At 39.2% G+C, this 16275-nt stretch overlaps 1 protein-coding gene across 1 annotated transcript; it reads right to left on the reverse strand.

The window, feature by feature from the left end:
• Window positions 1-1636: 1636 nt before the first annotated feature.
• Window positions 1637-15782, reverse strand: LOC137255847 (E3 ubiquitin-protein ligase RNF185-like). Its single transcript, XM_067793423.1, has 5 exons — window positions 15533-15782; window positions 15040-15171; window positions 6717-6771; window positions 6093-6210; window positions 1637-5597 (listed from the first exon to the last, which is right to left on the reverse strand). Exons 1-5 carry the CDS (start codon window positions 15682-15684, stop codon window positions 5500-5502), a joined length of 555 nt encoding a protein of 184 aa, XP_067649524.1. The 5' UTR covers window positions 15685-15782; the 3' UTR covers window positions 1637-5499.
• Between the last annotated feature and the right edge of the window lie 493 nt (window positions 15783-16275).

Consider the following 16275-nt stretch of genomic DNA (forward strand, 5'->3'; position numbering starts at 1 on the left):
TGGAACTTTGAACAGTTTACACGAGTCCGCATTATTCTAGCTATGACACTCAATTTAAGCAAACAGGTTATTGATAATATGACCAACATCAGAACTTGTTCTGCAATGATACAAAGCCGGATCCCGACCACTGGATCCAAGGACCATCTCAACTAGCAGCACCAGTATAATCTGGAAGTGTGTGTAAGTGAGTCTAGTTTTATGTTGCTTTTTGCAATATTCCAGGAATTTCATGACTGGTGACACCAGAAATGGGCTTTACACATTGTACCCATGTGAGAAAATGAACCCAGGTCTTCAGCATGACTAGTGAAAGATTTAACCACTAGTCTACCCCACCCGCACCCTCTTATCTGGAAGAGATGAGAAACCCATGTGAGAAAATTATCACACGAGTGAGATCGATTTCTGATCCTGTGATCGGCCACAAAGGTCAAGCAATGATGGACTACTTTCCTGATTAAAATTCATGGATAATTTACTTATGCGTCAGTTGAACAGAAACACCTTTCACCCTGCTGTTTTCATGATAGCAACATAAACAGGTCTTTCTACACACATATAAAATAAATATAACATGAATCAAGTTATTTTCTAATTCCATTTATGTAAACTCTTGACATAAGTCATGAATTCTAAATGGCCAGAACAGTCAGTGATACTTGTGTAAACATAATGAGAAAATCGCTGCTAGCGATAAAACCTGGGGTTCCCTTCAAATATTTAAAATGCACAACACTGGTACTTTTACTGAAGAGATGCGACTAGTGTCATGTATCATCTTGCAATACTACCTGACACGATAACATCGGTGCCTGTCCAGTTTGAGACTGATTTGCCTCACTGTTTCTTTGATGAATTGATAAAGATGACAGGTTTCACTGACAAAGATGATGATTCTTTCGATAGATCCACTACCAGCCCCGGCCAATTCCAATGTTATCAAATTCACTCATGACGTTGAGAAGCGAAACAGACTCGCTTAGTAATCTCTATGTGTTACTGGAGTAATATTAAAAGCTCTGGAGATGATGCCAACCATACATCCTGCACACCATCTTAATATATCAGTTACAGAAGATGAATTGCACTAAAGGCTTAAATAATTTTATACACACTTGACACTGATGCAGAATTACTGGCTTTTGACTGCTTCAGGATGCTATTGTGATTCAGGGGAACAGGTTATTCAAGTTCATGGTCACAATTAGAGTACTGTGCCATGGAGAGTTACATCCCTTGGGCACACCAGAATCCCATGACTTTCAGCAAAGTGGTAAACATCCAAACACATTCATCGCTTTATGATTTCCTCTGACACCTGTGAAGATCTAGGTTAGAATTAATTTTCAGTAACCAATGTTTGTCGTAAGAGGCTTCTAATAGGACCAGGTTGTCAGACTTTCTGACTTGGTTGACACATCATCAGTTCCCATTAAGTACACCAATGTTATGATTGTGTTGATTGTCTTTCCAGACTCAATTAATTATAGGTGGAATATAACTGAGTAAGGTGTAACACTAAATTCACTCACTTTCCGCTGACATGAAGTTGATACACTGTGATGCAACTGGAACCTGTTCGTCACAGTGTAGAGCCAAACTGTCAAATATCAAGTAAGTTGTGGAGAAACTGTTGTTCCAGGAGTAGCAATTTTATTTACAAAACAATACAATCTTGAGTAACATTACAAAGACAGCTTATTGACACTCAAAATTGGGATTACCTCTCAATCATGAATTTATGGGCTATGTATTTTTCTTTGTCTGTTCATGTCTAAATACATAATTGCATGTTCTGTTTACAGTTCAATATGCAAATAACAACAATATGATACTCCATCAAGCCTATAGAGCACACTGCTGTCATCACCATGACTTGCACATTTATCCTGAAATTCCACCTAATCGTAGAACAGATTTGGCAACAAAATATCATTTAGTTTATTTGTAATATTTCAGGTTTTATTGTCTCCTAAGTCATTTGGTCGCTGTGACCAACCAGACATCAATTAATCAGAACATCACCAGCGAACTGGAAATAGGACTTCATACAGATATGGCACTACAAAATTTTCACCCACACTTTCATTGAAATTGATACAGCCCACAGAAGCTATCTTGCAAGTGATGTCAAGTTTAGAATGCAAAACAACAAAAAACAATCCAAAGCAAACAAAAAACACATAAGCATGTGTTCATTTGCTCTTAATGTCATAATTAAAACCTAGTTCAAAAAGTATTCTCATCAAGTTCTAATTGCATATGCATTAACATGATTCTTCAGGTGGCTAAAGTTGGGCAGTAGCATCTCTGACACAACGGCTAATAGATACAGACGATGCAGTGCTTGTTTGGAAACTTTAGAAAGAATTTTCTATTAGGCCAGAACAATTATATTTCTTGTTTTATGGATTTTTGTCCCTAGAAACCCCGAAGGCAGGAGGGAAAAAAACATAAAATACATTCCCCAGTCAAAGAAATATTCCTTCTAAATACACAAAGTATCTTACTTTAGGAAATCTATGAAGTGTACATACAGGGCAAAAAACTAAAAAAACAATCTAAAAGTTTTTCTTGTAAGTTTACATGTTTTTTTGCCAATAAAAACAGTTGGCTTTTATGATATGTGAAGGAACAATTAAATTCTTTTTCTTATTCTTAAAAAAATATGAAAGGCAGATCTGTAAAACAAGAAATAAAATTGGTCTGGTCTTATCTGACATAAAATACTTGCAAAAAGATATTTATGGCCAATGAAAACATTAGGATTTTATTTTTTGAGCAGAGAAAATTCACTTTTATTTTTTTTCTAATTCTTAAAAGAATACAGCAGGTGGACCTGTAAAACAAGAAATACAATTGGTCTGGCTTAATAATAATAACTATAATAATAATATTTCAGGGGGACTCCTTCAGTCCTTTGCCTTTTTGTCTGTCTCTAAATCCCTTCAGTTTTCTGCTCAATAGGGAGGAGGGTTATCATCCCAGACCTCCTCAGCACAGATCCCCAACACCACTTACTCATCTCCTCTACATGGATGACATCAAGCTCCTTGCCAAAGGAGATACCAATTTGAAAGAACAAGTTCTCCTTGTAGAGTCCTTTTCTAATGATATTGGCATGACACTTGGACTCGACAAATGTAATACTCTTATGACAAATGTAATACTCTTATGCACGTCAAGACTCATCATAAAAGCAAGGAAGTCCACAGCTATTTTAAGCGTGCCAAGGTTGTTGGACACAATCTGAAATTTGAAGTTGGGAGTAAACCAGGTGAAGTCCTTTACCAAGTCTGCCCATAGTCGGTCCTTTGTGGAGAAGCTTCCTGAGAAGCCATTGCATCATGTGTACATGCAGTGTGTGGAACAGAACAGCAATCCAGCCGACTCCTTTGCCTGGCTAAAGTCAGCTGGTCTCAGATGTGAAACTGAGGGCTTCCTTTTTGCAGCTAAGGACCAGTCACTTCACACTCGCAATCGCCAGAATGTGATTCTAAACCAAAATGTGAACATGAAATGTCATCTTTGCAATGAATTTACAGAGACTGTCCAACACCTTGTAAGTGGATGCCCTTCCTTGGTACAAATAGCGTATCTTAAAAGATATGATGGCATGGCTTACTGCTTTTACTATCGTCTCCGCCATGCCTATGGCTTTGATCCAGAGGTCCATCCATGGTACGACCCTGAACATGTCCAGGGCGTCCTGGAAAATGATGCTCTCGAACTTCTCTGGACTAGGCCAATATACAGCCTGAGACGAATTCCAGCCAACAAACCTGATCTTGTCCTTTTTGATAAAGCCAATGAAATTATCTATATCATTGAATTTTCTGTCCCTTTTGACAGCAATGTGATTGGTAAGATTCAGGAAAAGCATGATAAATATGCAGAACTTGCCTTTGAAAAGTCTCGCTTGCATCCCAAGTACACTGTCATCAGGCTCCCCATTGTTCTCTGTGCCCTTGGTTTGGCACCTTATCATCTCTTGGCGCAGATCAGGAGAGTGCCCGGGCTCTCCACCGGGAGCACAGCCCTTCTGACAATCTGGGTAATGCAGAAGGCTGCAGTGTTGGGGAACCTTCATATTCTCCGGAAAGTTCTTGGCAGTCTTTCCTGGGAGAAGTCCCATTCACTGTCTGTACTGCATGTAGAGGGGGCGAGGGTCCTGAGCTGATGATGAGCCTTACTGGCCTGACTGTGCCAGGATCACCCGAACCCTCTCTGCTGCATATCTATCTTACTCTGTAAAACATAATAATAATAAAATCACTGTCTTTGGAAATGTGAACCTTAACTCAAGCATCCAAACAGGCCCTGGCTCCACAGAAAATAACACAATTCCATCAAATTATTGAAGTGATAGATAAACAAGACAAGACAAGTAATAACAGTAACTACAGCAACATAATTTTGGTGAATCTGCTGAGAATATAACTTATCAGTACCTATATACAATTCACAATAGATAAGAACACTGTTATTAATGTATCCCATAAATTGGAAGAAATGTGTTTGTTTTATACAGAAAATGTATCAAACAAACTTCTCTCAGTCAACCTTATGTCACATATACACACACACTCAGAACTTGCAGATACTCAACCACATCAACATCCATGAGCTGGTTTTAAATTATGCATGAGATATTGTCATTATTTATCAACAGATTTTACATAAATGCATGATTATACTGTTGATAAAACATCTTACCACAACAATGTGTTTTCCACATGGAAACTAAGAAACAGGTTGCAGTTTAGCCATCACCAAACAATCTGTTTATCGTACAACTTCAGACTTTGTTCTTCAATCACAGACAAATATTTCCCAAAAATCCATCCTCATTATCTCAGGGCTTGCATGTCAATAAACCTACACAAACCTCAGGATCCATTTCTCCAGTTCATGTGATGAAAATTCACATGCCACGAATTTCAAAAAACATTTCATAACCAATCAGTCTACGGGGAACGGAAATGAACATCTAGCAAAGGAAGTCTAGTCACTGCATTTTATAATGGACTTGTAGACATCCTATCCCTTTAAATTTTTGGATCGCCTTCTGTTGTGTGTCAGTCTGTTTGTCAATGTTAAACATTCCAAACTCTATGATGATTAATGGGACTGGGCACCATGTTGTAGATACCATGATCCGAACATTTAGTCTGGTCGGTATCTTGTACTCTGATTGATTGAGTGCTGTATCAAATCAAAGTGGATAAAGAAATTCAAGGCAGGTGATCTGAAGTCACAAGAATCCAAGGGAATGGATCTTGGGGTATTTTTGGATTGCTGGAATGTGTCCCCTGAGATTCAGAGGATGTGACAGATCCTTCAACTATAATTGCAATAATAATGCTTGAAGGGCCTTATGTCATTTATCAATGCCTTCACCATTTTCACAGTTAAATGTTCCTTCTAACAATGTTCCACATTTGGTGATGGGTGAATATTTCAATTTACACTCAGTTTTGTGTGACCCTTTCAAAATCAAGCCAGCAAGAGCCACACAATAAACACAATGGCAACCCACAGGAAAACTCTCGACAGGAACTGTTCTTCTGCATGCTGTGGGGAGTTGGCTGTTGCTGAAAAGAAACATACACAGCTTAAGAAAGAAGCTGATATTTGAGAATAAATCGGGACAGTCTTGTGACTAATTAATATTCTAGACAGCGTATTTATTTCATCTACACATTTTCATCACCATGGGTTGGGGTTTACTGGTATTTGTTGTCTAATGCTACACAGTAAAACTCCTACTGAAGGCGGCCTGTGCATAGAATACCTCACCAGATATACAAGTGATCCTTATTGTAAAGAACAATTCACAATGTTGGGGTAAGATGACATGCAATTGAGTCATTGACTATGTCGTGTCAAAGCTCCACTCGGGACCAATTCGAACCCGGAATATCTACATGTTTTAGTTAAACTCTGCCTGACAAACAGCTCCTCCTTATTTGACGCGGTTCCCAACATACAGAAGATGCATTGCAGAATAATTAAAACAAACTGGCCCTAGCTATACAAATGGACACAAACACTTGCTTGCAATATCTATACATAATGGTAATACTCACGTGGACCAGGTCGGCCATCATTGAAGTTAAAGGTTGAGGCAAAAATGCCAAAGGGAAAGGCACCAATACCAAATGAGAACTGAAATCCTCCATCACCGAGGCCAAAGCCACCAAATCCCTGCAACAAAAGAATAGGAGAACATATTACAGACAAGCCAAGCAAAGGTTATACTGGAGGCACCAGGTACATGATGTCTGTGAGTGAGCATGTACTTTCATACCATTTTCGCAATATTCCAAAAATTTGATATAAGCTAGCTTGAAAGCCCTACAATTTAGGTGTTTGATTCCTAAGGACCCCTACAAATTTTCAAAATCACTATGACGTGTTAAGTAACTTCCTACCCCTGAACTTGTGAAGATAAAGGTAAAATCCTGCCCATACCCAGAGAGAACATACATCACCATACTATTACACACAGGAAGTAGCACATCTTTTAACCAATTCATTTCTTTTAGCTTTATAGATTTCAATCTTTATATATTCATTCTTAGTCATTCAAATATATATACATATATGACAGTTTGCTAGATTATTGTATCCCATTTGCTCATGCTGTTGATCACAGGACTGTCCGCTCTATTGGCAGACCACTGTATTAAACAACAACCAAACAAACCTACCCCTGATCCTTCTGGTTCTGACCGCTGACCAGGTGGGCGTGGGGGAAGCTTCTCCCTGTAATTAGTCATAGTTCAACTTATTCATACATACATAAGAGCACTAAAAATGAGATGATGAAAAATAAGCAGTGTTTGAATTTAACAAGCACCTCAGGGACTTCATGTTTTTAACTTGTATCCTAACCAGTCTCATTCTTTAAGCATGACAAGTGCATGGCAAGGATTCCTAGACTTCAATGCTTGATTTGAAAAAGTGTAATTTTCTGAATAAAATTGATATTTTATACTTATCCTGACTCATGCATAATTGCTTACTCTAGGTAGAGGAGCAGCTGAAATCCCTTGAAGCGGACGTAAAATCACACTCACCCAAGCATTACCTCCCTTTTCCCACGCACATGGTCAGCTGGCTGCCATTCTACTTCACTCTCTCCTGTAATCGCCCGACACGAGAATGCGAGAATTCAGCGTGTCTGTGAGGGGCGGCTAGGAGGGCTCTCGCCATGAGTCAGGATAAGGATAAAATATCAATTTTATTCAGAACATTACATATTTTTCCTTATCCTGACTCATGCTTAATTGCTTACAGAATCTGATGGAAACGGCGGTGGATCAGGCCATGCTGGATTCTGCTGGCTTATCAAAATTACGTCCAATAATTTCCCCCCCAAACGGGAACTTGTAACAGCGATAATTCAGTCTTATTCTTCTCATATTCGTTGTAGATTTGGGGGGGAATCACATCCAGTCAAAAAAAGGTTTGTTGACTGGTATGTGATGACACTAATATCGAAGCTAGTTGCGACCTTTCTTCACGTTTAATTATCTTCATAATGAATGAAAGGTCATAATCACTTATGCCAGTCTGTTCAGCGTCGGGGAACTGTTAGTTGCTGAGCAAGTGGTCCAAACTGATGAATGTCAGTGACGTCCTCCGTGGCTATGTCTCGCAGATAATGGTTGGCAAATACTGTATTTGACTTCCAAAAGCAGCCTTCCATAATAGTAGATAGCAAGCAATTTACCATGTAGCGCTAGTGTAGAGGCTAGAGCTCTGACTTCATGTGGGTTAGAGGCTCATTTCAGACAAGTCTTAATACGGTCCTTATGTGAAGACAGAATACTGATGGTTGGCCGTGCATTTGTTTTGTGTGGGGATGAATGAGTAGATTCTTCCATTGGTAACTGTAGTGTTGGTTGTCTTAGCTCTTCTATAAGTGTTGGAAACCAATCTCTCGTTGGCCAGTAAGGCGTGACCAAAATCAGTTGTAACCTCTTTTTTTGTCTGATTTTCTAGACGACTTTTGGTAACAATACTGGAAGGGGAAACGCGTACACTTTCCGTCCTTCCTATGGAATGCTGAGCGTCCATTGCCAAGGCTAGGGGATCTGGTACTGGCGACACAAAGGTTGTCCATTTGTTGAATCTCGTTGCAAATAGGTCTCTTTGCGGTAATCTGAAAGTTTGACTGATCAGCTGAAACTCTTAACGATGCAGCATCCATTCTGTTGGAGATGGACGTAGGGGATGAGATAAGGCGTCTGCCATGACGTTGCAGGCTCCTGGTACGTGACATGCTTTTACTTGAAGATTCAGACTGTCGACTAGGTTGAACAGTTGAAATGTTAGGCGTAGCAGAGATAGTGATCTTGTTGATCCTTGTTTGTTTATGTAAAACGCTACTGTTGAGTTGTCGGTGTGGATCATTAATAACTTGTTTCTCAATGCTGTCGTCCAGTGGTGGATGGCATGAATGACCACTTTCATTTCCAACTGGTTTATATGAAGAGCTTGTTCCTCTCTGCTACCTCCTCTCCCAGATGAGCTCCCATGCATCCTTGTAGAGATGCGTCTTCGCAAGTGGATTCTGTCCTCTGTTGTTGAGATGAAGATTTAAGAATCGTAAAGGACGCAACTGCAATCTCCTTCTTCTGATCATATCTTGTGCTGACGTGAGGAGACCTAGTAGACACTGCCATTGTCAAAGTGTTAGCAGAGAGAGTAGAACTTGCATTTTCATTTCTTGAATCTTGACCCATCGGTCCTCCAGAACTACAATCTGATTCAACATAGTGATGAAACGAATCCCTAGGAATTTGATATCTTGTTGACGTTCCAATTCCAACATTAGGTGATTTACTAACCAACCCAGTTGTGTTAGTAGCCATGATCGTGAAGTCTAATTGTAGTCTGAGTTGACTTTTCCGTTGATGCACTTGTATCCCATCATCCAGATAAAGAGAACTGCGTAGCCCCCTGAGGTGTAAATAATTGACGATGGGCTTGGTTGTCTGTGTAAATAGCCATGGGGGCCGAAGATATTCCAAACGGTAGGAGTGTCCATAGATAATGCTGACCGTTGGAAAGGAAATACAGATATTTTCTGGATTCTCGATAAATCGGGATATGCAAGAATGCATCTTGCAGACCCATACTGGCTAGATAATGTTGTAAATGAGACAGAATTTCTCTCTGGAATTCTTCTTCAGTACTAGGAAAATTGGAGAGTAAAATCCGGCCGTTAGATTCTGTGGCTGTATTACTTCTACTGCTCCCTGCAACAGTGTTGATATAGCATTGGTCAACATGTCTGGTTGATTGTTTGCATAGATGATGGGAGTTGGTTGTTTTGTGAGCGATGGTGTATCCTCCAGCGGAATCTTGTAGTCATCTCGTAGAATATATATGACATAGTTGTCGTTGAGGATTCCCCAATTTTCCCAGTAGATGTCCACCCACTTGAGACAGTTGCATCGGAATGGCTAGAGGTGGAAGACTCCAGTCGTGATGATCTGACGATCTCCCTTACGTCTGATAACGTTCACTTCCTCCATAGGGGCGACGAAATGAAGAAGACGATTTCTTCTCTCAATTGTTGAAATGTCCCTGGAAAAGTTGCTAGTGTGAGGTTGATTAAGGACAGAAGTCAAAGTGGCGATGGATTTTATCATCATAACTTCCCTTGAATCTTGAGTAACTGATCTTACTGCCCCTTCAATCCTTCCGTCAAATACCGTAGGTGCAGACCTTTGGGCTTCATACAAGGGCTTTGTGAAGTTCTCACTCCATGAGGTGGTGGACAGGAGCCCCTGCCTACGAAGTAGATTAATTCCCGCAGCGGTAGAAGCCAAATGTTCAGACATAAACTGCTGATCCTTCCTCTGTGTAACAAGTGCCGACAGGATCATCCTCCCTTCCTCATTTACTAAATTGCTAAACTTAGCGATGACAGTCTCGTTGATAGCTCTTGACCAAGCTAATCCAAAAAAGGTGTGTCTTGTAGTAGTGTTCAGTTGCGCCAATCTTTTGTCTTCCACCTTGTAAAACCTATTACGAGCTGGGTTGATGACTTTATAGCCTTCATCGACCTCAGGCGCTCTGATGAATGGCTCCATGTTATGAAGAGGGAAACGACGTGTGTTAAAAGGCGGCAGATGTTGCTGTCTTGAACGCTGTAGACAGTCTCATGAATTGTAGATACAGGAGGTATCGGTGGAAATGTTAACGTATCAATGTCGTCAGTCTTCATCATGTATGTGTTGAGCTCCTTGGTATCCTTAATGGGGAAGCCAGGTTTAAACTGTCTGTGATGCACGATGTGATTTCCAAGTCCGAAAATAAGACTTCCTCCGGTGACAATTCATGCTGATGTCTAACGTCATTCTTCCCAGAGAAAGATGAATTCATAGATCGCCGAAGGTCCCGACTGCATGAGTCTGAGTCCGAAGGGGAGGATGACTGCATACAACGTCTTCTATAAATAGGGGAGACTGAAGGAGACCTTCTCCGCTAATGAGTCCATCCACGAGTGCACTCATGCGAGCGTGTGACGTCACTCATGCGAGTATAGCTACTCATGTGAGGGCGGTGCGATCAATAACGACTGTGTTGAAGAGTTGTCTATGATGTCCATGAATGCAGTCGACATCTACAATGTCTGTTGTAGGTGTTGTGTTCTGAGGTGTTGATTTGGTTGCCGATGTCTGACGCAGGGTGTCTTCACTCCATATCATTAACGGAGACTCGTCAAAATATTGACGTTCTTCTAAGGGACTATCTGCTCCCCGAATGACTTCTTCATCAGCGAGGGATGATTCTGCGAAGATCTCAACTTCTTAATTTTCTTAGTCTGAGACGGTCCTGTCTCAACGGATGATCTCTTCTGAGTCTTGGGAGGGGACTCGCCCGACCCTGGACACGACCTTGGAAAAACAGCTGGCTTCTCGCAGGAATGAATCCCAGCATCAACAATTAAACGGTTACCAAACTTTATCTCTTTAGATTTAGACATGGATAACGCGAGCCGACGTTGCTTGTCTCTAATACGTCTAGAAACAGACCATAAAAATAATAAGAATTCTGCTTCAGACAATTTAATACAAAAGACACAACGAATGTGAGCAGAACATAAACATTTACACGCTGGGCAAAGTATGTGCAGGTCAACCGCCAACAGCGGTAATCTGCACTGAAAACATGATTTCATCAACTCAAACTAAGTCTCAGTTAATGAAATACATGTTAGAAATAGACACAATAATTACAAAATTGTATAATAATAATATTATTAATAACAAATATATACAAGCCAAAAACCATACACAGCACAAATTTAGCTAAAAAATTTTACAGAATGAAAGACTTATCGCCGTGTACAGGACCTCAGTTGCCTCCGGCTGCCCTCGTCGGGCAATTACAGGAGAGAGTGAAGTAGCATGACGGTCAGCTGACCATGTGCGCGGGAAAAGGGAGGTAATTCTTGGGTGAGTGTAATTTTACGTCCACTTCTTTTAGAAGGGAACTTCAAAGGAATTCAGGTGTTCCACTACCTTCGCTAGGAAGAGGAGAGTAAGCAGTTAAGCATGAGTCAGGATAAGGAAAAATTTAAAGGCTATAGTAAACATGATTAACATCAAAATCATTGATAATGGAAAGATTAAAAAATAATAGCAATGCAAGTATATTTACATAACTGTACCAATTCTGGAAAGGCTTCAAGATATACTATTAAAAATGCATTTTGTAAAAATGATACTGTCACAGAACCAAATTCATCTGAAACCTTGAATAATGAATGAAATCAAACATGAAGGATAACTGATCTGTTTTTGCCATATAATATTATTTATATATGTATATCTATACAGCGAATATAGTCCATCCCATCTACACTCAACACTACATGGTATTTTCAATCTCAACTCCTTGGGGATCATGGGTTCTTTTAAGTGCACAGGGCTGTGTATTGCACTCGAAATGTTTATATTACCTTTACAAACATTCCAGTTTAGCTGTACATGGGTAATGGTGGAATGCAGTTATTTGGCCAATTCATACAAACTTGACTTGAAACATGTTGAAAGTTAATTGCCAATGCTTTACCACAGGACCAAGAGTGCTACACATGTATTAGGGCTGCAATGATTCATTCAGGCCTCAATTCGACTTTTGACCCCAGGATTTGATAATTTTCAATTTGATTCTTCACACAAGTAAAACGTCAGATGTCACTTAAGTCTTAAGTGTTCAAGTGAGTCGCCTTTTTAGCATAAAATGCATCATCAACTTGGTGATGTCTACTAACAACAAAGCTCACTGGATTGTTAGCCCAGCTTCAAAAAATCACATTTCGCTTCCGTCCTCAAATCTGCTAAAGTTAGATTGAAACTTACGTTTTTGCTGTGTGGAAACAATTAAAACAGATGTTGCAAAATTGAAATAGAGATAATGGTTATTGGAAAGCGAAACAAAGATTCCAGATTCAATTTTTGATGAATTGAATCACTGCAGCCTGAATATTTATAAATAATAGTTAGCTGGTTTATGGTGTTTACCCTGTGATCATGGTGAGTGAAGCATTCATGTTGGGGCATACAAGCATAGAAGTACTTTCTTCCACAATCAACCAAAATTTTCAAGCATATGGATAAATCTAAGATTACATTTGGAAGCATTCTTTATAATACCCAAGAGAGATAACCATAACTTGTAACCTTTGGATTGGATTTGGAAGTGGTATGTATCCCTAATGATCATTAAAGTGTACACCATACTTGATTTACAGCAGGATACAATGGCTAAAGACAGTATTGCTTTTACAGTGTGTGAAATTTATGCAAGTCCTGTAGTCCTTGGTCAGTAAAAATTCATTAGGACTACTAAATAATAAGTTTGCATTCATCCTGATGACCAGTGAATTTTGCATTGATAGTTAAGTAAATCAATGAATGGTATTTTGGATAAGTGCTGTACAAAGAGGATATTATAATTATTGTTTACTCACTGGTCCATTGCTCTAGAAGAAAGTTCTGAAAGTTTTCTTTCCCTGTCTTATCTAGTCCAACAAAGCTGATATACATTTCAAGCATGATACCAACTCATGCAAGTGCGAAGTCAGAGCAAACCCGAGCAATATGGAGCCAATTAGTTTTATAGCCAGGCACTGAGGAAAGAGTTCCCCTTTCCCCCTTTCAAATATATAAAATTAATATAAAACAAAATCTAACACAACAATTTCTTCAAGTTTAATACTTGACGATTCACAAAAATAACTAAAAGCCGAAAATTGGCCTACCTTTAGAATACAGCACCACAAACTTTAAAGACACGTCATAATACTATTCTACGTAATTGCAAGTGATTTTGTTCAAAAGCATGTTCTTGAAACAATGCCCTATGACGCCGGCATAGCAACAAGGCTGTCAAGCTCAGCAAGTGTGTATAAGCTCCGCTCACTGATGTTTCATCTCTACCAGCCATGTCATTACAGAAACCCAACGATGTTGCGAGTTTCCAGTAGTAGTTCGGGGCGGAGGCGCAATTTTTCGCAAGCACCAGTTTTAAATATTTTCTCTTTTTTGACTAATATGCGCATATTTCTTTGTATTAAGAGGTGCTGAGGTGTTATATTTAGTGTATTTATATATTTTGTATTTTTAAATTTAGTAAGAATGACTTACACTGGTCACATTGCGCCATGTTTTATTATTTGCAGTTTTGGTCCATTAAAATAATCTAAACATATTCTATATTTCGGTTTCAAACGTAACTATTTGGATCAAAGGAATTATAACTGTAAACTAATATACATACATATCTTTGTCATTCAGTAATTTGCACCATTACAAGGAAATATTTATTTTTTGAAGCCGTAAGAATTCATTACACTGGATTTGTCAGCCATGTTCGTGCTGGTTCTGGGAATGTATTCTGTTTATTAGAATTATTCCAAGGCTTATAAGGGTCAGGTTTAATTTTAGGTTTAGGGTTTAGGGTTAGGGTAAGGGACCTAATCCAATATAGTAGGTAAATGCATGAGTACCCATTGTTTTCCTTTTCCACTTTTAATATTTTGTTCACAAAGAAAAACGGGAGACCAAAAACGTCAAAAGTTAAATAAACAATGAAATGCTTTAATGTTGAAATTTAGGGCTGATGGAAATCAACCTCCAGCAATTTCACATCTAGATCTACACATTTTCAATACTGATTTGAAGTCTAACTCACCCTCGTGCCGTCACCAAATATGCCCATGTCTCACACATTCCTTAGCGCGATCCACCTTATCCTTACTGGGTTCCCTACAACTTTTTCTGTCACAAAGCACACAATGATTTTTATACAAGCACGTCATTCATGCATGCACTGTGAAATCAACGTCTGACGCCTGACGTCAACAACCGTTTTCAGTTCGAACCATATCGGCTAGATATCCTTTTAGATTATGAAATAGGACGATCGTGCCAAATGATATCGGGACCATTTGGCAACCCTTAGTAGATTGAAAGCACAAGGCACCATGTCTACCAATAACCTTTGTAATTGTCCGCAACCAATTTGATTCTTTCCATTCATTTCCATGACGTCACAGGAATGACTAGCTAAATTTGCACACTGTGCAACAATGTGGACGTAGATTAGTCGGTTAGCTGTCGGGCTAACAATCCGAAGGTCGCGGGTTTGCGTCCAACGGATTCTCACAAACTGGTTGCCTGACTCACTAACATGTGACCTACGGCTGGGAACGTCCTCACGAGAAATTGTGGTGCTGAATTCTAAAGGTGTTCCCCAAAATTAATTACAATATATAAGGTTTAACCATGTGTTACCTCTGTTTATCTGCGGAAGAGAAAAAAGTCGAGGAATGTGAGGAACTTTTTCCCATGGTCTTGCCACTAGTATATACATAATGCAGACAGGTCCTTAAAATTTTAGCCATGCCCACATATCTATAACATAAAGACCCTTCACATGGTATCATCATGATCATTATCAATGTTCAGAGTAATCCTTTGACTTCACCAAATCAAACATGCTTCATACCTGGGATCCTGTGGATTTGGGTTTCCCCTTCCATAAATAGGAATAACTTTGTCTTTGCTTATTCCTGCCTTACAAACAGGACAGGTCTGCCGGTTCGGGCGTGTTTCTATCCACTGGTGGAGACACGCCCAACTGGGGAAAAAATCAATAAGTCAGTGTCACTTCAATAAAAAAGCAGGTGAGGACTTCTCCATGTGATCATAAACATTTCGCCAAGGATATGATATATTTAGACACCTGATTGATACATATATTACATCATTACATTATGAATGAAAAAAATATAGGCAATAAGCTATTGAAGTTGAATGAATATATGTGGCATTTTAGCTATCTCTGACAAGCTGAGATCTGGCGTCTTGGTTCACTTGAGCTACAAAATAAGGCACTCGAGATTAAACATTTTAGGGTCTGACGCTACTCATGTCGTAACAACAGGACATATCATTCCATACTTTTAGTTTGTTTAACGGAAGATGTTCAACATACGTACCAAAATAAATGACCGCACAGACTGACAACTGGGTCGTGGGCAGTGTCCAGGCATATGTTGCACTCGTAAACGGAACCATCATTATCTCCATTTTGATTAGATGAGCCTGCGCCACCACCTCCTGAGTTTGGTGTTTCAGTTGTGCCACTCATTGTTAACCGGTAAATTCTACAATAATCTACATCATCAACAACATTTGTCACGGCTTCTGCTATAGGAAGCGGAATTAGTGATGTGTCTTACGCATGCGCGAAAGGGCAACTACAAAACATGTATTGGGCATATGAAACGAAATACAACCTGAAATCAGTATACTTGTTTGTAAATAATTGACACTCTATGCGTTAACATGTTAAGTTTTAAATATCATATGAGTAGACTGATAAATATTACAATTCAAGTGGCGGTTGTTTATTGAGGTCTATCCACTACACGCTTCCAATAGTCAACCAACTGAAGAGGCCACAGGTCTGGAGTACATAAAACATTCATACATAAATGTTCTCCCGAGTGATAATGTTTACATTTTCAGATTTTATTCTGTTTCTTTCTTTGCAATGATGCATGGTATATAAACATTGATAAGTTCTGAAGTATTATACTGGTTGTACCTGACAGTAATGAAATGAATTTAATAGCGTTTGGATATCTGTAAAAATGAACTGGTAAATATTTCCTTCTGAGATCGGAGTACAGAGGACGCGTCCAATAAATGATTTAGTATTTATTCTGGTCTAATGCAT

Source organism: Haliotis asinina, chromosome 1 (assembly GCF_037392515.1).
Source record: "Haliotis asinina isolate JCU_RB_2024 chromosome 1, JCU_Hal_asi_v2, whole genome shotgun sequence".
Taxonomy (NCBI): Eukaryota; Metazoa; Mollusca; class Gastropoda; order Lepetellida; family Haliotidae; genus Haliotis; species Haliotis asinina.

Coding starts and splice junctions, on each gene's coding strand:
- LOC137255847 (XM_067793423.1), bottom strand. CDS start 15,684: ATGAGTGGCACAACTGAAACACCAAACTCAGGAGGTGGTGGCGCAGGC. Junction 6,772..15,039: donor CCAAATCCACAGGATCCCAG/GTATGAAGCATG, acceptor GACTAATTACAG/GGAGAAGCTTCCCCCACGCC. Junction 6,211..6,716: donor CAGAACCAGAAGGATCAGGG/GTAGGTTTGTTT, acceptor CTTTTGTTGCAG/GGATTTGGTGGCTTTGGCCT.